General features: G+C 36.5%; 1 protein-coding gene across 1 annotated transcript in view; it reads right to left on the reverse strand.

The window, feature by feature from the left end:
* LOC107583305 (MKL/myocardin-like protein 1) overlaps positions 1 to 26416 on the reverse strand; it is a 64031-nt gene that overhangs the window by 29837 nt on the left and 7778 nt on the right. Inside the window, exons 3-5 of the mRNA XM_016269482.1 lie at positions 23104 to 23240; positions 22527 to 22700; positions 4221 to 4286 (exon numbers count right to left, since the gene is read on the reverse strand). Coding sequence (XP_016124968.1) covers positions 4221 to 4286; positions 22527 to 22700; positions 23104 to 23137 — 274 coding nt within the window. The 5' untranslated portion in view covers positions 23138 to 23240. The remainder of the gene's footprint in view (positions 1 to 4220; positions 4287 to 22526; positions 22701 to 23103; positions 23241 to 26416) is intronic.

The raw sequence follows: 26416 nt of genomic DNA on the forward strand, positions 1-26416 counted from the left end.
TTATAGGGCCCTATTATTTTTTTTTAAAAGGACCCATACAAAAAAAAGTATAGGTTTAAAATACAGCATTAATTTATTTTTATTAATTCACCATTTGTAAACTGATGTTTACTGTAATTTTTTTTTTTTAAATATCAATAGCATTTGTATTAAAACTATATTCACTGAATGTAATCAAAAATTCGAGAATCGAATCGAGAGCTTGCAAATCGAAATCGAATCGAATCGGGACATCTGAATCGAACAGTATGTGGAAAATAATGTGTTTTTTGAACCTTAAACCGCATAAACACATTTCATTACACCAAATACACAAAATAATGTTCTTTTTAGCAGCATCATATGACCCCTTTAAATTAATCATGATCCTATAATACGAAAAACACTGTAAAACTATTATTGGAGTACACTGGAATAACCCATAAGAGGTGTACGAAACTAAATTAATCATGAACCTTTAAGTGTCGAAAGTGTTGCGTTGTTTTAAACCGTGCATCCTGTGTGAGCCAACTTTAGTGTTAAAGTCTCAGTTAAGTGTCAACAATATGCTTCACATAAATGCCTATAGAGACACTAGAATGACGTCTCAAACTTCTCGCTTGACTAAACTCGACAACCACTACAAAAAAAGTGTAACAGAACCATCCTTTTGCACTGGCTTCAAATGAACCAAGACCCAAACAACATTAACAGAGGCGGACACAACATTTAATGAATTGAATCAAACTTTCTGCTCATACACCATCTTAGCTATGACCAATAGTAACCTAAAACTTGAGGTATTAAATATAATTTGGTAATTCTTGTATAAGACACTTGGTGAGGGAGAACAAGATCTGTTGAGTAATTTGGGCTACGCTACTTTAAAGTTTTGACTTCAAAAAGAGCTTGTTCAACTTACACTGGGATCCATGTTTGGGTGAGTCCTCCGGTTACTCGTTTTACTCATCATTAAGCACTCAAATCATCATGCAATCTATCTTTTACATTTTAACTAACTTAAATCAAACCATACATCTCCAGCCAACATGAGATGGAAACCTTGACACCATCAGAATAGTGATGACCTGACAGTTAAGCTCGAAATGTTGTAGTTTTGAGATGAATGGGCCAACCTTTCATGCTCAGAGAAAAACCACAACGCAAAGGAAGTTCGACTCTATCTTATGTTTACGCGGGGCATAGAGGAGAAACAATAATGTACAGTATGTGGAAAATAATGTGTTTTTTGAACCTTAAACCGCATAAACACATTTCATTACACCAAATACACAAAATAATGTTCTTTTTAGCAGCATCATATGACCCCTTTAAATTAATCATGATCCTATAATACGAAAAACACTGTAAAACTATTATTGGAGTACACTGGAATAACCCATAAGAGGTGTACGAAACTAAATTAATCATGAACCTTTAAGTGTCGAAAGTGTTGCGTTGTTTTAAACCGTGCATCCTGTGTGAGCCAACTTTAGTGTTAAAGTCTCAGTTAAGTGTCAACAATATGCTTCACATAAATGCCTATAGAGACACTAGAATGACGTCTCAAACTTCTCGCTTGACTAAACTCGACAACCACTACAAAAAAAGTGTAACAGAACCATCCTTTTGCACTGATACAAAAGTGGCTTCAAATGAACCAAGACCCAAACAACATTAACAGAGGCGGACACAACATTTAATGAATTGAATCAAACTTTCTGCTCATACACCATCTTAGCTATGACCAATAGTAACCTAAAACTTGAGGTATTAAATATAATTTGGTAGGGGCATAGAGGAGAAACAATAATGTACAGTATGTGGAAAATAATGTGTTTTTTGAACCTTAAACCGCATAAACACATTTCATTACACCAAATACACAAAATAATGTTCTTTTTAGCAGCATCATATGACCCCTTTAAATTAATCATGATCCTATAATACGAAAAACACTGTAAAACTATTATTGGAGTACACTGGAATAACCCATAAGAGGTGTACGAAACAGCATTTAAAATGTTCTCAAAGGCTACTAAATTAATCATGAACCTTTAAGTGTCGAAAGTGTTGCGTTGTTTTAAACCGTGCATCCTGTGTGAGCCAACTTTAGTGTTAAAGTCTCAGTTAAGTGTCAACAATATGCTTCACATAAATGCCTATAGAGACACTAGAATGACGTCTCAAACTTCTCGCTTGACTAAACTCGACAACCACTACAAAAAAAGTGTAACAGAACCATCCTTTTGCACTGGCTTCAAATGAACCAAGACCCAAACAACATTAACAGAGGCGGACACAACATTTAATGAATTGAATCAAACTTTCTGCTCATACACCATCTTAGCTATGACCAATAGTAACCTAAAACTTGAGGTATTAAATATAATTTGGTAATTCTTGTATAAGACACTTGGTGAGGGAGAACAAGATCTGTTGAGTAATTTGGGCTACGCTACTTTAAAGTTTTGACTTCAAAAAGAGCTTGTTCAACTTACACTGGGATCCATGTTTGGGTGAGTCCTCCGGTTACTCGTTTTACTCATCATTAAGCACTCAAATCATCATGCAATCTATCTTTTACATTTTAACTAACTTAAATCAAACCATACATCTCCAGCCAACATGAGATGGAAACCTTGACACCATCAGAATAGTGATGACCTGACAGTTAAGCTCGAAATGTTGTAGTTTTGAGATGAATGGGCCAACCTTTCATGCTCAGAGAAAAACCACAACGCAAAGGAAGTTCGACTCTATCTTATGTTTACCAAACCAAATCAGCATCTTAGACAGGATGAGCGAGACTAGCTATACCTACTAGGTCTAACCACAAGGCATCTACATTTCACCCAGACTCACATAAAGATGAAAACCATGAACCAGGTGTAGGACGAATCTTGTTCAAGGAACGAAAATGTCTTCAAAATCAGACCAAAGGAACAACCGGGATGTAGGGCTGTGTATCACCAGCAAAGTCACGATACGATACGTATCACGATACAGAGGCCACGATACGATACATATCACGATACATGACTGCACTGAATTTCACCGCAGCAGAATTTAGAAAAACAGCTGTTTATTAAACACTGCTTACTATAGAGCCATTTCTATAGGTTATCATTGCACAAATTAACACACTCTCTACAATCAAAAAAAAAATTAGAAGAGTTCTAAACTAACGCGCTGTCTTCACTGTATCTAACGCACACACGCTCAAGGCTGATTTATGGCTGATTTATACTCGAGCGTCAGCAAGTTCGCTTTGAGTGCGCGCAACGTCGTTTCGCGTGGCGGTGTGCACAACATTTTTTGTAACTTTCCGTGCAGCTCCGCTTCCGAAGATGCACGAGTTCAAAGCGACTCTAGCCGAACATGCACATCTGTGCCAGCTTTTGTGTGAAACAAGCAATTTGGTGTTAAGTGCAGTCACACACACAGATCACGCTGCGGCCAAACTCAGACATTCAGGAACAAACTTTTTAGCGCTGCCCCGCAATTTTATCAACTAAATAGCTTAATCTCTCATGAGCTACATTATCTTTCTCAACAAGGAGCTGGTAGCATCATTGTTTCTAAAGGAATTAAAGCCATAGCTTTACTGTTAATAGAGAAATGCGGCAAAACGGTGGTAATTCATACATACACAGCCTCTCTCTCTCTCTGTCGTAAATGAACAGTTGATGAATCACACTTTTCTGAGAATAGACTTGAAGTGGAGATAGCTAAACTGCAAGCTAAGCGGTGTTTTCAGAAAGCAAGCGCATTTATCCAGTGGAGAAAGAGCACGTGAGCACAGGGTTGCCAGGTTGACAAAGATAAGTAGTACGTTTAGCAGATATTTCTGTATTGCGCAAGTGTAAAGCTCTGTTTTGGGGATTACGTCTCTTTATATCAGGCAACCCCGTTGTGTTCCTCTGCAGCCAGATTATTAACAGATGCTCTATTCATTCTTTTTTAGAAACCTCGCACTTTTCTACTAAATTTTAAACGTTGTAAAATTAAACGCGGTCCACTGCTGCACACGTGCCACAGTATCGATACAGGGCCAGCTGTATCGATACTCGTATCGTCAAATCTCTGTGACAATACATCGTCGTATCGATATTTTGAACACGGCACTACCGGGATGTGCTACAGAACGTCTGAGATCCTCAAATCTACAAGCTAACAGAACTGCCTAGTTGCAACAGATTATTAACTAGTACTAGTAGGAAAGTGTGAGTGCTCCTTACGTGGCATGATCCCCTGGTTAACCAGTTCTTCTCGAGTCCGTCTCTGCTGAAGTTTGAGTTGAAGCACTAGAAGAAAACAAGAAATCAAGTCAAAGATGAAGACATTTAGTCAACTAACAAGGATGAAAGTTGGGCAAAATGACTAATTCAACTCTGACTGCCCAACAGGTTTACAAAGAGGTTTATAAATACTCATTCTTGGGACATAATTTAGCACTGTTGCACAAAAATAGATTGATTGGTTGGTTGGTTTCAGAAGAGCAAAATCAACTATATAATAATAAATAACTATACATACAAATACATTAAATGAAACATTTCAAAGAGTTCAAACCCAGTAAAAAAAGATAAGAATGCTAGTATGATGCTAACAGACCGGTCTTGTGCAATGAAAACACTTACTGTGTACAAACGGACACAACAGTTACTGTGAGGAAATTACTTCACTGTAGTTCATTACTATTCTAATGCATCAATATTTGCATGTTCGGGAGACAGCACGCTATAAACGTAAAAAAAATACAGCATGACAGAAGACACCGAAGTTGATAAAATACCCGGCGAGCAGCTCGATCGGTCTCCTTCATCCTCCTCTCGAACAAGCTCTTCCTGACAGCCGGCAGAGAGCTTATCAGTCAGAGAGAAGAGAGTGCGGACTACAATATACTTCCTCTTCCTGTTTCTGCATTCAATTTAAAACAGAAGTGTGCGAGATGTTTCCACGGCTTACCACAGGAAGAAAGACTGTCAATTCTATTAAACGAGTGTTTGAATCTAAATAGTGATTAAACCAAGAAACACGTATAAAAAAAAGATCCTGGCACATCTACCGTGTAAAACACAATATACAAGGTTAAGCATTTATACTACTTCAAGCAAACATCTTTACAGGTTATCTGGGGTTGGACTGAAACCTCAAAGGTACAGTCAGGGGTGCCGCTAAGGGGGGGAAGTTAGGACGATTCTAAGGGCCCACGCACTTTTGGGGCCCCCAGAGATCCGTTTTATTAGTAGTAACAGTAGTAGTAGTAATGTAATAGAAATTATAAATGTATCTACCAAAGAGTTACAAATAAAACAAAATTCTATTTTGCATTTCCAGCAAAATGATCTCCCCCCCCATTCACTGCATGGTTTCGTCCCGTCCTACGTAGCCTAGAGTCAATGAGTGAGATCAAATGGTAAACTGTCAAATTAGAGATGTCTTAGAGTTCGAGGAGGGCAAACCGAGACGGACGATTTGGTCAGTCGCACTTTTAAACACATTTTAGTTTTGCTATAGAAAATCTACAAATTCATACTCTGATTACATAGAGCAGCAGGAGGACGCGTGTGAGGTTGTCATGGCAACCAGATACACTGCTCACAAATTACGGCTGCTCTTCTATTTTGCCACACTAAACTTAGCAATAAACACGTTGAAAATAATACACAATAAACATGTCTGTCAAAACGATCTCAAAGGAGGCTTTTATTAAGCAAATCAATGAGTGAGTTACTCATCCACTGTTTATTATTTAGTTGGGTTTCCACAGGCAGGGTCACAATTATCTACAGTGTATGAAGCTAAAGGTTTTTGGGATAAGGCTCATAATGTAGAACATTTTTAACTTTGTATGCTGCATGTGCATAGGTAGCTAGCAAACAAGGAATACAGCTGTTAAGCTAATAGTCACATTTAGCCGAGTAAGATTATGATTGAGAAATGTTGGATACTGCTGGAAATGCTGGTGTTATGGGGGTCTCCTATTCATTATTTTAGGATATTATTTTATTTTAAAATTGACTGTATTATTTATAGATTTTTTTGCTTGCCCCATGCAGTGAAGCATTTCTATTAATATAACTGATTAAGTAGTCAAACTCATTCCATATCAGCAGAATAGTGTGGTACAGAAAGTCTATGTCCATAAAACAGGTTCTGAATTAATTATGTTACTGATACCTAATGGTCAAAAGCAATAGCAAAAGTAATAGGTCAATATTATTAAATTGCAGACAAAGATTTTGAATAGCTAGGCTGGCTTGCACACTATATTGACAAAAGTATTGGGACACACCCTTCTAATGAACAGGTTTGACTACTTTAGTAATTTCTAATTTTTAGTAAAAAAAAAAGCATATAATGCTATTCTAGGAAATTGTGTGCTTCTAATTTTATACCAATAGTTTGAACAGGACCATTTTCTATTCTAACACGACAATGCCTCTGTGCATAAGGCAAGGTTAAAAAAAAAAGATTGACTGAGTCAGTCAGTGTGGAAGAACTTGACTGGTCTGCACAAAGCCAAGTCCTAATCCCAGCTGAACACCTCTGGTGTGACTTTAAATGCAGTCCTTGAGCCAAAAACTCATCACCAAACACCAATGACTTGTACATACACTGTTAGACTTTGCTGTAATTCTGCAGTTACTTACCACAAAAAAAGCCCAGTAAACTACCATATATTTGTTTTACGGTTAACTACTGTAATATGCACTGAATTATGCGGATTTTAATGCCATTTACAGTAATTTACTGCATATGGGAATTTGCGGTACTTTACTGTATGCTCAAAAGCAGTAGTGCTACTGTAAATTGTTCTGCAGATGAAAAACATGAATCTGCATTCTCAATATAATGTCTGGGTAAGCACAAGTGTGGTGAAATAAATGCATTTTACAAATGATTAAAAAATAAAATATATAAACTTTGCTTACACCCCACAAAATTTAAATTTTATTCAACAACCTGGCAGAGGTTATATAAACTGAGGCTTGTGTCGGATGCGCGCATAACGGACTTCCCCTCTGAGTGAATCGCCAGAAGTCAGCTGCAAGTTTTCCTGTGGTAAGTACTTTTCACTTATTTTTAAAACGTAAGCCATTATCAATATCAATTAAATTTAAAAATATGAAGAAAGTAAATATCAAATCTAATTATAGTCTATTACTAGGACAGTCTGAGGGAAAAGTTTGTTTTCCTCAAAAACTGCCGCTTTCATGAAACTCATTCAATTGTCCTGCAACGGACTGACTGCCTTTCCAGTATAGATGTGTAGTATTTACATATCTCTCTGATGTTTCCTCTTTTCCTCCCTTTTTCTTGTGTCAGCAGGAGCCAACTACACCCCAGAGACTCTTTTAAGGGCCACCTAGAATCACGGCACCTTCGCCTTTGTACGTTTTTTTTATTTTTTATATGATCACTCATATGTTGGGCTGGGGATTGATAGAGATTTCATAATTCCATTTGATTCACAAGCTCTTAATTAAGTTCTGATCTTGATTCAATTCAGTTTGATTCACAATTATTCTTATTCTCTTATTCTGATTCCAGTTTCCATACAATTTAATTGGATTAAAATATTTCTGAGAATTTGATGACAGCCATTTATGTACCTTGATTTAGTATAAATTTTGGTTATAATCCTGTATTCTTCAAGAGTACTTCTAGATTGACTCAAAAGCCTGTTTTGCTCTAATATTTACAAACAATACAAATGTTACAACTAAAAAGATACTTTAAAACACTGCCAAAAAAAAAAAAAGTTTAAGTTTGAAGGACCATAAAGTTACTCTTTAATATGATTGTACAGTGGGGAAAATAATTATTTGATCCCCTGCTTGTCTGGTGCTCCATGCAAGATCTCGCCTTATGAGGAAAGGATGGTCATGATAAAGTTGAGGGATCAGCCCCGAATTACACAGGAGGAGCTTGTTAATGATCTTAAAGGTTCCATATTTTACACCTTTCTGGAGTTTTATTTTAGGTTTTGATGTCCTTAAGTATATATATTTTCGGTATAAGTACCAAAAACCATCTCAATATATTTTTACAGCTCCTTTCTCAGGAGCTCCGCTGAGAACAGGACGATTTTGGCCTGTCTAATTAATATTCATGAGCCTCTCTTCTGATTGGCCTGTTGTTTTCTGAGTGACGCATGGCCAGGCCAACCACAGGTAACTAGGGTCAGCCAACGTCACAGCGCTAGCTGGAGGCAGCAAAACAAAGGGGAAACTGGAGGTGGCCCATTCAAACCAGCGCAGATTCGGCTTCATAAGGAGCTTAAAATATATTGAAATGTATATACATCTTCATCATGACTAGATAGACACGGTGAGTTTGTCTTTACTATACACGTTAGATGTGATCCACCTCATTGAAACAGTCCTGTCAGATCGTTCATCCTTTGAGTGCGAGCGTAACGTTACAGGTCGGCCGATCTTGTTTCGTGGTTAAAGTTAAGCTTTTCGACATGTTTCCGCGATGTTGTCTGGGGGTTTGGCAAAAGGAGAGTGGGACTGTGGGCGGTGCTCGGGGTGGTGACTGAAGTCGGTGACTGAGTAGTCCTGACATCAACTTTTTACGGAAGTCACAATGGTTCGTGAAAAATCACAGCAACTTTAAGCAGGCTGTGTGAATTTTCCTGTGGACTGACTGTTTTGAAACTTATATGGTAATTACATAGCACCTAGACCCCAGTTATCATGAAAAAAGCCAGGAAATTTCAGTTTTGACAATATGGAACCTTTAAGGCAGTTGGGACAACAGTCACCAAGCAAACCATTGGTAACAAACTACGTTGCAATGAGTTGAAATCATGCAGTGCCCGCAAGGTCCCCCAGCTCAAGAAGGCACATGTACAGGCCCGTCTGAACATCTAAATGATTCAGAGAAGGCTTGGGAGAAAGTGCTGTTGTCACATGAGAACAAAATTGAACTCTTTGGCATCAACTTGACTTGCTGTGTTTGGAGGGAGAGAAATGCTGACTATGACCCCAAGAACACCATCCCTACAGTCAAGCATGGAGGTGGAAACATTATGCTTTGTGGCTGTTTCTCTGCTATGGGTACAGGATGACTTCACCGCATTGAAGGACCGATGGACGGGGCCATGCACTGTAAAATTATAGATGAGAATTAGGGTCAGCCGACGTCACAGCGCTAGCTGGAGGCAGCAAAACAAATGGGAAACTGGAGGCGGCCCATTCAAACCAGTGCATATTCGGCTACATAAGGAGCTTAAAATATCATCTTGTTGTGATGTTGGGTGCCAGAATCGACGTAATACAGCCTCAAATTAGAAATTTGATCACATATCTGCTGCCACTGCCAGACAAAAAAAACGACGACAGCTGTGGTTAAACGCGATAAAACGAGCAGACCGGACAGAAACGATCGTCAAAAATGCTTGCGTTTGCAGCGCACACTTCTTATCAGAAAAGGTTCAATAAAGTATTGTCTTTTGTTGTTATGGGCGCGCGCGTCTACAGATTTCTTGCCATATGTCTGTTTCTTGCATTTCACGACTATGTCGTGTATGAAATAATGTCTGTCTGTGTGCATGTGTGTAAAACAACAAACTGACGATTTATATATAATCATTTGTAATTGTATATACATTGCTGTGATTAATTATGGCTGGAACAATAATGTAGCTGTAAAAATAGTTGCTTGCTGAAATTGAAATGTATATACATCTTCATCATGACTAGATAGACACGGTGAGTTTGTCTTTACTATACACGTTAGATGTGATCCACCTCATAGTAACAGTCCTGTCAGATCGTTCATCCTTTGAGTGCGAGCGTAACGTTACAGGTCGGCCGATCTTGTTTCGTGGTTAAAGTTAAGCTTTTCGACATGTTTCCGCGATGTTGTCTGGGGGTTTGGCAAAAGGAGAGTGGGACTGTGGGCGGTGCTCGGGGTGGTGACTGAAGTCGGTGACTGAGTAGTCCTGACATCAACTTTTTACGGAAGTCACAATGGTTCGTGAAAAATCACAGCAACTTTAAGCAGGCTGTGTGAATTTTACTGTGGACTGACTGTTTTGAAACTTATATGGTAATTACATAGCACCTAGACCCCAGTTATCATGAAAAAAGCCAGGAAATTTCAGTTTTGACAATATGGAACCTTTAAGGCAGTTGGGACAACAGTCACCAAGCAAACCATTGGTAACAAACTACGTTGCAATGAGTTGAAATCATGCAGTGCCCGCAAGGTCCCCCAGCTCAAGAAGGCACATGTACAGGCCCGTCTGAACATCTAAATGATTCAGAGAAGGCTTGGGAGAAAGTGCTGTTGTCACATGAGAACAAAATTGAACTCTTTGGCATCAACTTGACTTGCTGTGTTTGGAGGGAGAGAAATGCTGACTATGACCCCAAGAACACCATCCCTACAGTCAAGCATGGAGGTGGAAACATTATGCTTTGTGGCTGTTTCTCTGCTATGGGTACAGGATGACTTCACCGCATTGAAGGACCGATGGACGGGGCCATGCACTGTAAAATTATAGATGAGAATCTCCTTCTCTCAGCCAGAACACTGAAGATGGGTCATGGATGATGGGTCTTCCAGCATGACAATGACCCAAAATACCGCCAAGGCAACAAAGGAGTGGCTCAAAAAGAAGCACATTAAGGTCATGGAGTGGCCTAGCCAGTCCCCAGACCTTAATTCTATAGAGAATCTGTGGAATGAGCTAAAATTTTGAGTTGCCAAGAAATCTTAAGGATTAGAGAGAATTTTTAAAGAGGAGTGGAACAAAATCCCTCCTGAGATGTGTGCAAACCTGGTGACCAACCACAAGACACGTCTTACCTCTGTGCTAGCCAACAAGAGTTTCTCCACCAAGTTTTGCTTGGGGATCAAATACTCATTTGACTCCCGGAAATGCAAATCAATTTATAACCTTTGTATACTGTTTTTTTTCTGGATTTTTTAGCTTGATATTCTCTCTATTCGTTAAAATAAACCTAAAATTATAGACCCTTCATTTCTTTGTAAGTGGGCAAACTTACAAAATCAGTAGGGGATCAAATAATTATTTTCCCCACTGTACATTTAGGCAATTAATGGAGTTCCCTGACAAGGATGTGCAAAAAAGCAATACTGTTTAAACAGTACTATACTGGGAATAACTGCTGTTGCACAAGTTGTTACCTTGTCTGTCCATGAACAAATTTAGATGAGATAAACTCATGACCATTTCTCACACATTTCCCCTCTGTTTTGTTTCAGATCATCTGTCAGTGGTTATGGAGGCCATGCAGCCAAGACCAACTAGGATGTTTGTTGCCATATTTCTTTTTGTTGCAATATTATCATGATCTCTGCTTTGATTTGTTGTTATGAATTCAGTTCTCTATTTTTTTTTTGTAATGTTCCAGAATAGTAATGTATTGGATGTATTTAATAGTGACAGTGAATAAAAAATATACTGTTGTACATGGACTCAGGTCACTTATTTGGAATTTATTAAATTCAATGGGATTCATGTAAAATATTCAAAGGTTTTATAAAATAAATTACAGTAAAATAACTGTAATATTATTATACTGTAAAACTAAGATACAGTAAGAATATAAGGATAAAGTACTGTAAAATTAAGCTGCGGTAAGGGTATTTTACTGTAAAATGAAATTGTGGTAAGGCCATCATACTGTAAAATGAACTTGCGATAAGCTACTGTAAAGGGGTAGTTACAGTAACTTACTGGCAATAGTGCTGCCAGTAAGTTACCGCAAAAATACAATAAAAAGTCTAACAGTGTACATATGGACAAATGTATTGGGACACCCCCTTCTTTAGAACAGAAAAAGGCACTTCCCAAAACTGTGGCATCAAAGATGGAAACATAATTCATGTATTTAAAAATTGTATTTCCATCTTTGTTGCCACAGTTTTGGAAGTGTCTAAAATGATTGTACGCATATGTACAAGTCATTGGTGTTTGGTGATGGGTTTTTTTTTGTTTTCCCAATACTTTGGGCAATATAGTGTATGTTTGGTGCGGTAGGGGACCCAACCTCATATTCTTTCATAGGGCCCAAAATTGCTAGCAGCGCCCCTGGGTACAGTCACAACAAAATATTCGCTTGATCAATTGATTTACCAGTAAAGCCACAAAGAGACAGCACACTGCTTACTGGCTGATATATAAATTAACTTACAATAATACAATTGTCATTATGTGAACAAATATCCATCAAGGCCCCCAAAAGTCAAGCAACTATCTCTTCCACTAGAAGAAATACCAACAGTAGCGCAATGGAAAATGCTTGCTGTGTGTCAAAGGCTTTACTGAAACATTTCTGGTGGATAAAAATGTAAAACCTCAGAATCGTATTTTGGTATCATCTCGCTTTAAACATCTATGAGAATGCAAAACCAAGCTGTTCATGGAACAAACACGCAACTAAACACCACCACAGAGGGAATTGATTCTGAACGAAACAAAATAATATGTGACAAAATATTATTGCTGCAGTCTATTTAAAAGTGTTTAATTAATTTGAATGAATTATTAAACATGTTAATATATATATATATATATATATATATTATTTTTTTTTATTAAATATATTAAATACACCAATTTTTAATATTACATTTTTGAAAAGTGGTTGGAATGAATGATTCAAATGACTCATAAATACTTCACTTGTTTTATTACTGGATGAATCAGCGTTTTTGAACGAATCTCTTAAATGAAAGATTCAATGACGAATAAATTTTTTAACAGCCACAATGCAATCGACACATTATTTGAAGCACCAGTTACTTTCAAAAGGGGATTTTGATTTTTTTATCATTATTTTGATAAAAATAAAATAAATTTGATCTATTTTGATCGCAACCATAGACATCAATGTTTATATCTCAACTGTAAACTTTCATCCCAGTGATTCTGTGATAATATGAATGACTATAACAGAAATAATACTGTGTAGTTTGTGAAGCTGTTTCTTACCCAAACATGTTAAATGTCTGCTCTCTGTGTCAGCGGAAGTGTGAACGCCGATTAATTTTGTTTTTCTTCTTCTAAGGTTTAATAGACACGGTCGAATCCTTGTCATTTAAAAATGGGTTTGCGTGGGTGTTTGAGTCGAGATTGCGATCTTTTAACGATGAATCATGCAACTCTATATATAGTATTGATATGAACACACATAATAATTCATAATACTCTTAATATCAATAGTATATCAATACATATTTCTACAAATTAGGTCTTGCACAAGTATGAGAAAAAGTATAAAATGGCAGTCATTACTGTAAAACATTTTGATGGTAATGATATGTACTTGTGACGTCAATTGGTAGCATAGTTTGAAATGAAATCTCCTTACAAAAGCATTTTATCACTCATCTGACAATTATAAAAGCCAGAAGATGTGTTTTTGAACATGGCTGATGTTGTTGAGGTCTGAAACTGTCAGCACGGGTACATTTATTATAGCACCTGTTCACATGCTGTTTGTGTTGTGGAATAGAGCCAGTGCCGCACCTGTTGCGCTGCTAAATAGTGATCTGGCTTTAGGTCATCACAACAGCTGATGGGCTGCTGAATTTTGATCTGGCGTGAGGTCACTAAAGGTGGAGAAATTGAGATGGCTGGCAGGAGGTGTGCACAAGCGTTTCAGGAGGAACTAACATGCACTCTAAACCTCAACGTTGTAAGTTAACGATTGTCACACCCACTGTAAGCAAGAGAATTGAGGCCGATGACTCATAATTGCAGTATTAGGGATCTAAAGTTGGTCCGGGAAAATTGTGTGTGTATGTGTGTGATGTGTGAGTTTTCCTTCAGTGTCAATACTGCAGTACAAGCTACTGCCAAAACACATCATCCACATTGATATAGCAATGTAATGCCATCCTCAGAGACCTGAAGAGTGAGAACAAAAGAGGAAAATAAAGGGATGCGCATCCTAACTAGGCTCTATCAGGCTCTAACTTCTGCTCTATCATTGTCATTTCCCCAAATAAAATGTTGAACAATGCTGCTAAATAATCCATTAAGGCACGTTTACAATAGTTTAACACTGTTTAACATAGTTTTATGGCTTTTACCCATGTTTAGAACTTATTTTCTTACATATTTACATATAAAATATGTAATTTATTTGTAAATATTAAATAAATATTACATGGGTAAAATGTGAAAAGTAGTATAGATTATATTTTATATATGTAATTATATGCCATGAAAACATTTGCCACACAGTTAAATGGAGAAATTGTTGAATATATGAAACTACAATATTACAATTATTATTTAACGAAGCAGTATATTTTTCTTCTTGAACTGAATAATGCTAAAATAAAAGCAACCACAAAAATGAATAAACTCCTTACTTGCTGCTGATTAATAGTAGGTAGTTGTTAAAGGAATGGTTTACCCCAAAAATTAAAATTGTGTCATAATTTACACAGCCTCATGGCGTTCCAAACTTGTATAAGTTTCTTTCTAATGCTGAACACAAAATAAGATATTTTTGGGTGAACTATCCCTTTAAGTGTAGGTATGAGGTAGCATCAAGTGATTTAAAATATGATCATGTAGAATAAGACATTAATATGTGTTTTATACGTAATAATTAACAGCCAATATGCTAGTAATATGCTAATAAGAAACTAGTTAACAGTGAGAATTGGTCCCCAAAATAAAGTGTTACCCATCTGTCAAACGATCAAGATCAAGAATTCAACAATGCCAGGATATAAACTGATCTGACCTTTGTAAATGAGTTGTTTTACTTTGTGTTTGTCACTACAAATCTCTCAGTTAAACTAAGCTCACAATGCACATCTTATGGTGCATTTGGAATTAGAGCCCGACCGATATGGGTTTTTTGGGGCCGATACCGATATTAGGGAGTAAAAAAATATTTATTCTTTGTGTATATTATAGTACAGTACCAGTCAAAAGTTTGGACACTTTTCCATTCGTGTGTCCACACATTTGCCTGGTACTCTATATAGAATACAGTATACACATAAACAAAATATATATACATAAACACATTTTTTGCAATGATCACTCAAATGTGGTGATCAAACACTTATAATGACGTGACAGAGATACGTAATGGAGGCAGGCCATTTAACAATTTAACAATAAACTTTATTATCCAAAATGAGTCTGACAGTGCACTGAACAGTAAAGTTGAAGTTTATTCAACTTTAATTCAATTAAATTCCATTCAACTTTATTCCGTTACAGTTTATTTCACTTCGAAACATTCATTCACGGATATGCGCTACTGTCTTCACACACAGATTAAACTTACTAGAGAAGTGTGAAATAATATACCTCTGTAAATACAATATAAATTAATGTCTCGCGCACTTTAATGCCCTTTGAATGTAACATGTACGTTCCCTTGGAACTGGAATCATGACGGAATTTCATGTGAAGTCCACTTTGCAGGGCACTTATGGTCGAATAAGACAATGCTTGAATGCTGCTGCCTGAACAAGTCCTTACTGAAGTGAAAGTGTTGACTGGTGTCACAATCTCGCGAACGCACCGGCGGATCTCCACCAAATTCGGGGGATCCCTTCAGCTTGAGGAGCCCTCTCGAATGCCACCCTCCGCGCGTCGGTAGCCCCCCAGGATCGCTTGATCAGTCGGCGCCGGACCGCAAATTTAACCACCCGTAACTCCCAAAAATTTTCATATCAGCGGCATATTAGCCGATACCGATATATTGGCAACCGGCTCATATCGGCCGATAATATCGGCAAAACAATATATCGATCGGGCTCTATTTGGAATCCCTCCAACTTTCTCGGTAGCTTGTTCTCCATGTGTTTCTATTTGAGTCCTCACAGTCATACTGTACCTGACACTCAATCTGTGTGGCAGGCCGCTGTGCTGCTGCTGAGTTATTGAGGATATCACTGTAAATTACACCTCATGTCTCAAATTGCGACCTGCAGGACACCTAAATGTGCTGTTCAAGCATGTGTGTGTGTGTGTGTGTGTGTGTGCATGAGCTGATGCTTCTTGGGAATGTCATCGCTCTGGTTCCCTTATCGCCCATGGCATACCATGCACAGCACGCACAATCACACAAACACGTGCAAACAGCTCAGTGGATCATGCCTGCTGTTTCACTAGCTTATAAAATATTCAATAATACAACATCACTGATCGCATTTGATCTAATTACATCTGATTGCTAATCCACAGCAAGTTTAAACTCTTTCAACACACTTAGTCGATGAGTGCATCTCAAAATTGAATTCCTGTTATCATTTTCTCACCCTCAAGTTGTTCCAAACCAGTATGAATTTCTTTTTTTCTGCTGAACACAAAAGAAGATATTTTGAAGAATGTTGGGAACCAAGCAGTTGATGGTAGTCACGGACTTCCATAGCATTTTTTCTATACTATGGAAGTCAATGGGGTACATCAACTGTTTAGTTACACACATTCTTCAAAATATCTTCTTTTGTGTTCAGAAAAAGAGTAAATGATGGCAGAATTTTCATTTTTTGGATGCACAATCCCTTAAGCAAGACTTCATTGGTGGCACAAGTATAGTTTACACCAGTGTTTTTCAACCGACCAGGATTGAGAAACACTGGTTTACACAAAATGATGTACCATTATATGCTAATGAAACCATGTTGCAGTGTTGTTATTGTTAACTAATATTATTATTTTTTATTTTTTATTTATTTGTCATTGAAATAAAGCTGAAATAAAATAAAACAAAACTGAAATATTAGATTAAAAACTAAACTAAAAAACTAAAATAAAATGAGACAAATAGCTTTGGCAACTAACTGAAATACACGTAAGCTTAACTTACTAAAACTGCAAAAATCTATAAATAAATAAATATTCAAGCTTCATATATTAATTTATTTTGTTAATTTAAAAATGTATAATTTCAAACATGAGAAATGTAGCTAAAACTTAAATAAAAATTAGCAAGAAAATTACTAAAACTAAAAAAAACTGAAATATAACTCAAGATACTGATAAATGTAACAGTATATAAATAATAATAAAATAACACTCTAAAACTCAAACACCACTATGCTAAGTTGGTTGCCAGGGTGTTGCTAAGCAGTTGCTATAGTATTCTAAACGTTCCGTGTGGTAGCTTGCTGGCCCACAGGTTTATGTGATTTTTTTTCCCTCAATTTTTATCATCTATCAGGCCAATATTGTAAGTCTAAAAGCTTAAAACAGTAATAGCACACCCCACAAAGCCACACAATTTGAGATCTCAATAATATCTGTAACACAAATGGTGCGGGTCGAGCTAAACAAAGTTTAATTGACTTAGGGGTCTTTTCAAACGCTCGCTAAAGGCTTTAAGTATGTTTGTTGGTCTGAACGCACACGTGCAACATGACTCCACACCTTCTCTCAGACTCAGGCAGGCACGCCACTCACGGTCCAATCGGATGGCTTGTTTCTTCACGACGCGGCTGATTGGAGCAGATCCTAAAGGGGCGGGGTTGGCGTGGAGCCACGAGCTGGTGTCCAGCATGGTGGTCAGGTTTTTAAAAAAAGGTCAAAAGGTCAAAAAGAAGTGCTATAGCGCTTTTCCTTCAAAGAGACGCTGAAGTTTCTAACTCCAAAAACTTCATTCAGCCTTTGTGTCTTTCATATTTCGCCTGTTTCAGTCATTCACTCAGAACTGCTGATCTGCTATCAGGAATCCAGATGAGAGAAAAAGAGAGCGGAGGATGAAAAGAAATAAATAAAATATAAGGAGAAAGATATCTGATGAGAAGAAACAGCCACATCAAAGATCCAGAGCTCCTGCTGTTGCAGAAGCAGCATGGAGACTGAAGTTATCAGCAGGGAAAGGTGTGTGTGTGTGTGTGTGTGAGACAGCACTACCGCACAACCACAGCTGTTCTTCAAGTCATTCAGTACACACACACACACACACACATTTGTGCTGAGTAGTGTGTGCTTTATTAAACCAGCCCACTCTGCACTCAATGACCTCTCTCTGCTGACAGAATGACACACACAAACGCACATTCGCAGTCACAGAAGTGTGTTTCTCAATATGAATATATGGCTGAAATTAAAATCTGTGAAAAATGACTTCCTAAAAATGTGCAGATTTCTGGCGGCTGCATGGAGAACATCACAATTGTCTGGTGCAGCTATTTAAAGCTGCTGTATTTATGGCGTCCAAAGTCTGTCTGACAGCCACACCTCACCGTTAAGGTGTAAAATCGCTCAGTTTGGCAGGTGTTTTAGGAGCCTTTTTTAGCAAATGTGGCGCAGACTTATTCCTGTAGCACATTTGGTTACACGCCGAAGTGTGAGGGTGTAAAATAACCTTGGAGGAGACAAATCAAGAAAGATGCGTGCATTTTATAGATAAACTTAGCACTTAAGAAAATGTGATGGCTCGAGGGTGACAGAAATTACGAAATGCATTTCAAAGAATAAATGAAGACAGTCCTGTCTCCTGCATCATTAGTTACAAATGGAGTCCCTCATCAGTGTTGTTACTGTTAACTAAAACAAAAACTAAAACAATTAAAAACATTTTTTGTTAACCGAGATAATGCTGAAACGAAATAAAATAGAATTATTATATGGACAAAATGGATCTACTGTAGTGAACGGGTGCCATCAGAATGAGAATCCAAATAAAACCATCACAATAATTCAAAAGCAATCCACACGACTCCAGTCCGTCAGTTAATGTCTTATAAATTTAAAAGCAGTGTGTCTGTAAACAAATCCATCATTAAGATGTTTTAAAGTCATTCTTAAGATGGTTTTTGGCTGGTAAGCGGGCTTGATTGTGCATATTTCTCTCCTGATTCAGACAAGATAACTGGAGAAAGCAATATTATGGATAGAGTACTCATATTTTAGCTGAATAGCTGGAAGCAATGGTTTTAAGTTAAAAACTTATTTTGGCTTTTTGCTTCACAAGACATTAATTAATGACTGGAGTCTTCTGGATTATCGTGATGTTTTTATCAGTTGTTTGGACTCTCATTCTGACGGCACCCATTCACTGCAGAGAATCCATTGATGAGCAAGTGATGTAATGATACATTTCTCCAAATCAGTTCCAATGAAGAAACAAACTCATCTATGGCCCTCAGGATGGCCTGAGGGTGAGTGAATTCTCAGCAAATTTTCATTTTTGGGTGAACTATTTCTTTAAAGGAGAAGTTCACTTCCAGAATAAAAAATTCCTGATAGTTTACTCACCCTCATGTCATCCAAGGTGTTCATGTCTTTCTTTCTTCAGTCGCAAAGAAATTGAGGTTTTTAAGGGAAACATTCCAGGATTTTTCTCCATATAGTGGACTATAATGGCAGCCAAGGTTCAAATTGCAGTTTCAATGCAGCTTCAAAGGGCTCTTATCTAAGGGTCTTATCTAACAAAACTATCGGTCATTTTCTAAAAAAATCTATATACTTTTGAACCACATATGCTCGTCTTGCACTAGCTCTGCGATGCACATGTGCGTCTTCACGCATTGCATAATCACGTTGGAAAGGTCACGTGTGGTTATTTATTTGTCTGTTTTTCGGTTCAAAAAGGTAGGGTAGGGTGAAAAACACATTTTCTCCTCCAATTTCAAAATTGTCTGACATCGTTGTTTTACCTTTTCTTGTAAAGGGCGTTTGACTTTCTTTGCACGTTCGCTTAGTAAACACTGGGTCGGTACTTCCGCCTACATCATGTGTGCATAATTACATAATGTGTGAGGCTCGAGATGCTTTAAAAAGCTTTTTAAAAAAAATCCTGGAAGTTCGATTCCCGTCTCAAGGTCCTATGCCGGTCCCGCTCCCCTCTCTCTACCTAATACTTTCCGGTCATCTCTCCACTGTCCTGTCTAAATGATAAATGAATAAAAAGTCCAAAAGATATAACTTTATGAAAAAAAAAAAAAAACTTAATTTCTTTGCGACTCAAGAAAGAAAGACATGAACATCTTGGATGACATGGGGGTGAGTAAACAGTCAGGACATTTTCATTCTAGAAGTGAACTAATCCTTTAAAGCTAAATAGAAAATAGAAAAACTAATAAAACACTAACAGACACATAGCCCATAAAGAACAAATTACTAAATCTTACACAAAAACTACAATTAAAATGAAAACTATGAATATTTGTATGTGTATATGTATTATATGAAGTTTATTTGCAAAAACAGATAACTCTAAATTTTCTTAAATCATGTTTTTTTTATTGTGTCATGTTTTTATTGTGTTAGTTATCTGTATTTTTTAGTTATTATTATAAAACAACCCAACTGCAGTTTGATATTAATTGGAATGCAGGATAAAAAAAACAAACATGATTTTTGAAGTAAAGTCTTACAAGTCATACATATAATGAAGCAACTCTTATACGACATTATGCAACTCATTTTTCCAGTTCCTGTAGAGAACGTGCAAGTGACACTGCAGACAGAGTAGAGTGCCTGTCTGCAGCCAGACCCTTCTCACTAGGGCCGATCCATTAGCCTCAACGAGGCACTTTAAATCAGGTCGCTCACGGCTGGTTAAAAGCATCTGCTAAATGACTACTCACTTGCCAGACTGTGTATAGTGTAAGTGATTTCAGGCTGCCCAATACTTTTCCAGGATAAAAAAAATGTATAAAATGAACCAAAGCGCTGAAAAGATCCACTGGGTGGCAGTAGTGACACCTCAGAGATAACGGCTTCTACAACTAGGTTTTTAATCTGAATTTCAGTCTTTCATATTTAGAGCTTGTGGGATTTGAGTGTGGGTGTTTACAAAGATTAGCAATGCATAATAACCCTAGAAACCATTATTAGCCAGGGGCTGGTCACCATATGCTAAACACAGTTAATCAGCTTAGCCATGTGCGAGCATGTGCACGTTTGCAGATCAGAACACTAAGCCTATCATATCAAATCATAACATTATGTCTATGCCTTAATTTTGCATGTTAGTGAAAGTAAATTAATTTGTTCTGATTTTGATAACCCTTTACAATACGATCCATTACTTAAACGGATAAACACCCAAAAATTAAAATTCTGTCATCACGCTTAAGCTGTTTAAGAGTCATTCTTCTGCTAAACACAAAAGAAGATATTTTGAAGAATGTTAGTAACCAAACAGTTGCTGGTAGCCACTGACTTCCATAATAAGGAAAAAAATACTATGGAAGTCAATGACTAAGTTTGGTTACCAACATTATTTAAAATACCTTATTTTGTGTTCAGCAAATGATGACAAATGTTTCCTTTTTGGGTGAACTCTATCTTTAATGCAATAGCTAACATTAAAACGAGCAATACATTTGTTACAGCATTTATTTATCTTTGTTAATGTTACTTAATAAAACTGCAACTTAATTTTTAGTTCATGTTAGCTTAGGTCCTTTAAATAATATTAAGTAACTTTTGATTCTAATAATGTATTATCAAATGCTGAAATTAGCTTTAACTGAGATTAATAAATGCGTCACAGGTATTTTTCATTGTTAGATCAAGTTGATTAATGTAGTTAGCTAATGTTAACAAATGGAACCGTATTGTGAAGTGTTACCATAATTTTTTTTAGAAATTATGAAAAAAAATTTTTTTTTTTAATTTTGTGATTGCACACAAAGGGTCCAAGATCAGCATTCGATAAGTACTAAATGAAAACAAAATTGCTTGCCAATTGGCTGCTAGGTTTACAAAAGACCAGCAACGAAATGCATTGTCTAGAATAAATCGTACCTCATTTCTTTTACATTTTTGGTTGAAAACTGACCATCAGAAGCTTACCTAGGATTTCTTAAGTTTTATTTCCTCCATAACTCCATGTGGTGACACTGACATATACTGCATGTGAAAAATTCTTCTCATTAAGCCACCCAGACAAAAATATGAGGAACAAAATCAGTCCTGACGTTGTTCTGACAGGCGGTGTTTCACAGAGTGATGGAGACGGACTCATCTCATATACTGTATTATGCAGCGAGTGACACAATGACCTGCACTGATTGCCAGAAATACATAAGGAAAAACAGCTAAATAATTCCAGCATGACCGAAAAATAATTTGAGTACGAGATATATTTATGACAAATAAGTTTTCTCGATTCACCTGTTATTGGGTAGTGTGACAAAAAGTTAATTTTAGACCATCAGCTTAACTCTACAGTATATGCAAGTTGCTTGATAAAAATAAACAGCCTACAGTATGTTGACCTAATTTTGAACAATACATTTTTTTTAAATGGTAAATTTATAGAAGCAATAAGCAACTCTAAACTGTACATTACTGTGATTTTACCAGCACTCTGTACCCAGTAACAATCTGGCTAAAAATAAAATCCTAAATGTTTTTAACACTATTTACGCATCAGAAAATTCTCTAGAGTAAGTTACTGTAATTCAGAAAATAATGGGACATCTGTCATATTGGTATTGGTTATTACATAAGTAAAGCTTATGAATGCGGTGTTGACAAATGCTGCAGTCAGAATTATTTAAGGGTTCTATGTCTTAGATTTAATAATTGCATGCAACCGTTTTTTGCATTACAAGAAGCTCACCATTCTTCCGCTCATGAATAGGAAGCAAGTTGGGGGCGCGCTGAAGAGACAGTTCTTGCAGCTCATTGGTTACGGCATCACTCTGTGGACTGGAGGCGGAGCCTGTGGTATCAGCAGGGGCGGTGACACTGGGACTTGACTCCTCCCCCAAAGTTGCCATAGTCAAAAACAGCCCTAAAACAAAAAGAAATAACATTATTAAAAGTAATTACAATAGTCATTCATTGTTTAATACTAAGTACTTTAAGTTAGTATTTAGTAAGCTTGTATAACTTTAAAGGGAACAAAGTGTAATTTGTGACAACAATTGTCCAGAATATGTACAAGGATATTTTCAAGGAAAATGTACAACATTGTGAATATGACCTTTAGTTACATAACAAAGAAAAGGGGTATTCTACTCAGAGAGAAAATGTGTGTGTGTGTGTGTGGTGTAGAGTTATATGATCTCACTGCAACAGAAAAAAACAGCGGTAACACAAACTCTGCTGCAAGCATTTTAAGCAGATGACAAACACCATCACCATGGTAACATGTTATAACACTTCACATACAGAAAGAGAAACACAAGTAGCACCTCTGCAGTGACAGATTGTGAAGGTATCCGACATAACATCATCCCAACAATGAGTCACAAATTCAGTCACGGCCACATCTGCTAATGAGGTTCACCATTTTCAACAATCAACTTCCATTTCAGAATGTTTGCAATATCTGGAACACATCAACGTTTAAAAAAAAGATCATTTTAGAATGTCCGCATTCTGCAACATTTAGGCCTGGTTTCACAGACAGGGGCTAACTAAGGCCTTGTCTACACGAAACGCGGTTATTTTTAAACTCGCAGATTTTTTCTATGCGGTTTGGCCGTTCGTCCACACGTAAACGCAGCACCAGTTCACTGAAACCGAACATTTTCGAAAACTCCTGCCAGAGTGAAGATTTAAAAAAAACTCCGGTTGCAGTGTTGTCGTGTAGACAGCAAAACCGTTTTTGGCTTGTGACGTCGGCGCCTGCGCTGAATCTCCGCCTACTGGAAACTTTTTCAGGCTTCTGATTGGCCAACATGGTTTTATGGTTGAGATCATATCGCCACCTGTTGGTTTGGCATGCTCTTAGCAGTGCTTCATAGCATGCATTTGAGTTTTCATGTGGACGGAGATTTTTTTTTAAACTGAAGAAGGAAAAACTCACACGGCCTTAGACTACACCAGGATTAGGCCACAGTTCAATTTGGACATTTAAGTAATTTTTATAAATGTAGTAACGTACCTTACATAAAAAAAACATTACTGGTGTGCATCTTGAGACAAAACAAAGGCACTGACAAGTTTTAAGATCAATCAGTGCAAGTTTCTTTAATTTGAAACAGCTCAGACTTACATTTTAGTCTGGACTAGGCTTAATCCTTGTCTGTGAAACTGGGGGCTAGAAATGTTACAATGTTCAAAAAAAGATAATTGTAATATGGTTAAATGTAAAGGGAAAATGATCATTTTAGAACGCCTGCAACATCTACAACATTTTAATGTTCAAAAAAGAATTTCAGAATGTTTGCAACATCCAAAACATTTGAATGTTAAAACAAGAGAGTTTTTGAATATCTGCTAATGTTTGAATATTCAGGAAAATGAGAATTATAGAATGACTGAAAAACTAGAACATTTGAATGTTAAAAAAAAAAAAACATCTCGAGTGTTTGAATAAAAAAAAAAAAAAATGTTTTTTTAATTATATATATATATAAGGATAATTCTACGTGTTCACAATCTATGAGTGTGTTTGTAACATCCAGGAAGCATAAAAAATATTTAACACTCACAACTCACTTCTTTAAAGGAACTTTTACACTATAATGTCATCATTAAATCACAGATGTCTCTTCTTTCAGAGACATTCAATAAAAACCTCTCAACTTCCTTAGTAAAATGGAGTCTGCTTCCATCAGAACTGATCTCAAGTTACAAAAATCCCCATTCAAAAAAAAAAGTTAAATGTCAGATCCTATTACCTTGCTTTGAATAACAGGGAAATTGCATGGTTAATTCAGCTATTTACTGGGAATTTGCAAACGTCAAACAAAACTGCAAACTCAAGCACAGGAGACATATGAAGTAGTTCAGCTCAATTACTTGGTAAAGCCCAATTAATATTTAAGCAATATTTAATGAAGATATTTCTTAATTGGAGTCTAATTAGGAATTTTAAAAAGACAACTATATTAAAGGGGTCATATGATGCTATTTTAAAGATCATTATTTTGTGTATTTGGTGTAACAGAATGTTGACAGACAGTTAATAATGTCGTTAGTTTTACCATCAGTTCAAGCCCGAAAGGGCAACAGAGTCGCGTGACAGACACAGCGATGATGCAGCCGCAGACACACACACACACACACACACACACACGACGCGTTACTCTGCGCAAAACTCAATAGCAAATACTTGAACTAATAACAAAACATACTTACTGTCGCTGATTCAGAAGTGCCAGATTTTCATAGCAAAGTCGGAATTTACCCTTTTTTTTTTATTTTATTTTTTTTTAGAAGTAGCCTTTGTGCACATCCAGCCTTGTACTCTTCTAGGTTCAAAAAACTGTTGTCCATAAAATGCGTTGCGCAAATTCGAACATCTGGGTTGTGCTGTTCTGTTCTCATTACAACTAACAGTAAACAAATATATACAGATCTCATGCCTCTTTGGGGGTGCTTAATAAACTGACAAACTTTAAATCTGAAGAACTGTGCTTTCATTACACATATAGCTCTGTAGACTAGAAAACCCGTCAAAATAAGAGTCCCGCCTTAGCAAAGGAGTTCTCATACATATTTTAACTTACAAAAAATATTAAAATGTATACAAAAACAAATTAGAAGATTAATCATAATGAAGTCTGTTACAATACAGAAGGATTAATATGCATTTAATTTATACAGTGAAGTGTTATTTTACATTTGTTTACTTTATTTCTGTACCTGAAAACTGTTAAACCTACCTAAAAAGCACTGTTTATATCATATGTATCTTTGTTCTGTTGTATTTATGTAGGTCTGCTGCATGTTAAATGGATCCAATCCATGTTCATTAGAAATTATTTGATGATGCAGCAGTAAAACTGCTAGAATAATTTAATGCAGGTGTTTTTTTTTAACTTTGCTGATTTAAAACTTGATCAGAATACTATCTATTTTGATGCCAAAATTTCAAATAAGAGAGGAAGTGACAAATATCGGTATCGAAATCGGCCAATAAGTGTTTGTTAAAATCGGTATTGTATTGTAAATGGTATTGTCAAGCAGACAAACTGACCAACAGTTTCATGAAAACCTGTCATAAATGTTGTATGCACCTGGCAAACTCAACTATTTGTATTACGGTCTAATCTAGTCCACCTTAATTAAATATAAACAGGTATGCACTGCTGTGCTACTACAGATATTTTGAACAGTGCAACTTGAAATTGTACTAAAAAGTTGTGCAGATCCTTCAGCAATTGGGGAATCTGAAAGTAAATTACTGTTCAATTTAAATTAAATTAAATAAAACATGTCGTCTTAAATCTAGGGATGCACCGAAATGAAAATTCTGGGCCGAAACAGAAACTGAAAATTCTGGATGCACTTGACCGAAAACTGAAACTGCTTTGTAATGATTATTTATTAAATAATATAAAGTAATTTTGTAAGACTTTTTAAATTTAACTCAATTTTAATCATACTGGAAAAAAAACACAAGCCAATAAAATAATCACACTTTTACTGAAAGTAATACAATAAAACTGGACAGAATTTATATTAATATTGGTAACACTTTACAATAAGGTTCATTAGTTAACTACTTTAGTTAATGAACTAAGAATGAACAATAGTTCTTCAGCATTTACTAAT

This window comes from Sinocyclocheilus grahami, unplaced genomic scaffold (assembly GCF_001515645.1).
Source record: "Sinocyclocheilus grahami isolate Dianchi unplaced genomic scaffold, SAMN03320097.WGS_v1.1 scaffold52.1, whole genome shotgun sequence".
NCBI lineage: Eukaryota > Metazoa > Chordata > Actinopteri > Cypriniformes > Cyprinidae > Sinocyclocheilus > Sinocyclocheilus grahami.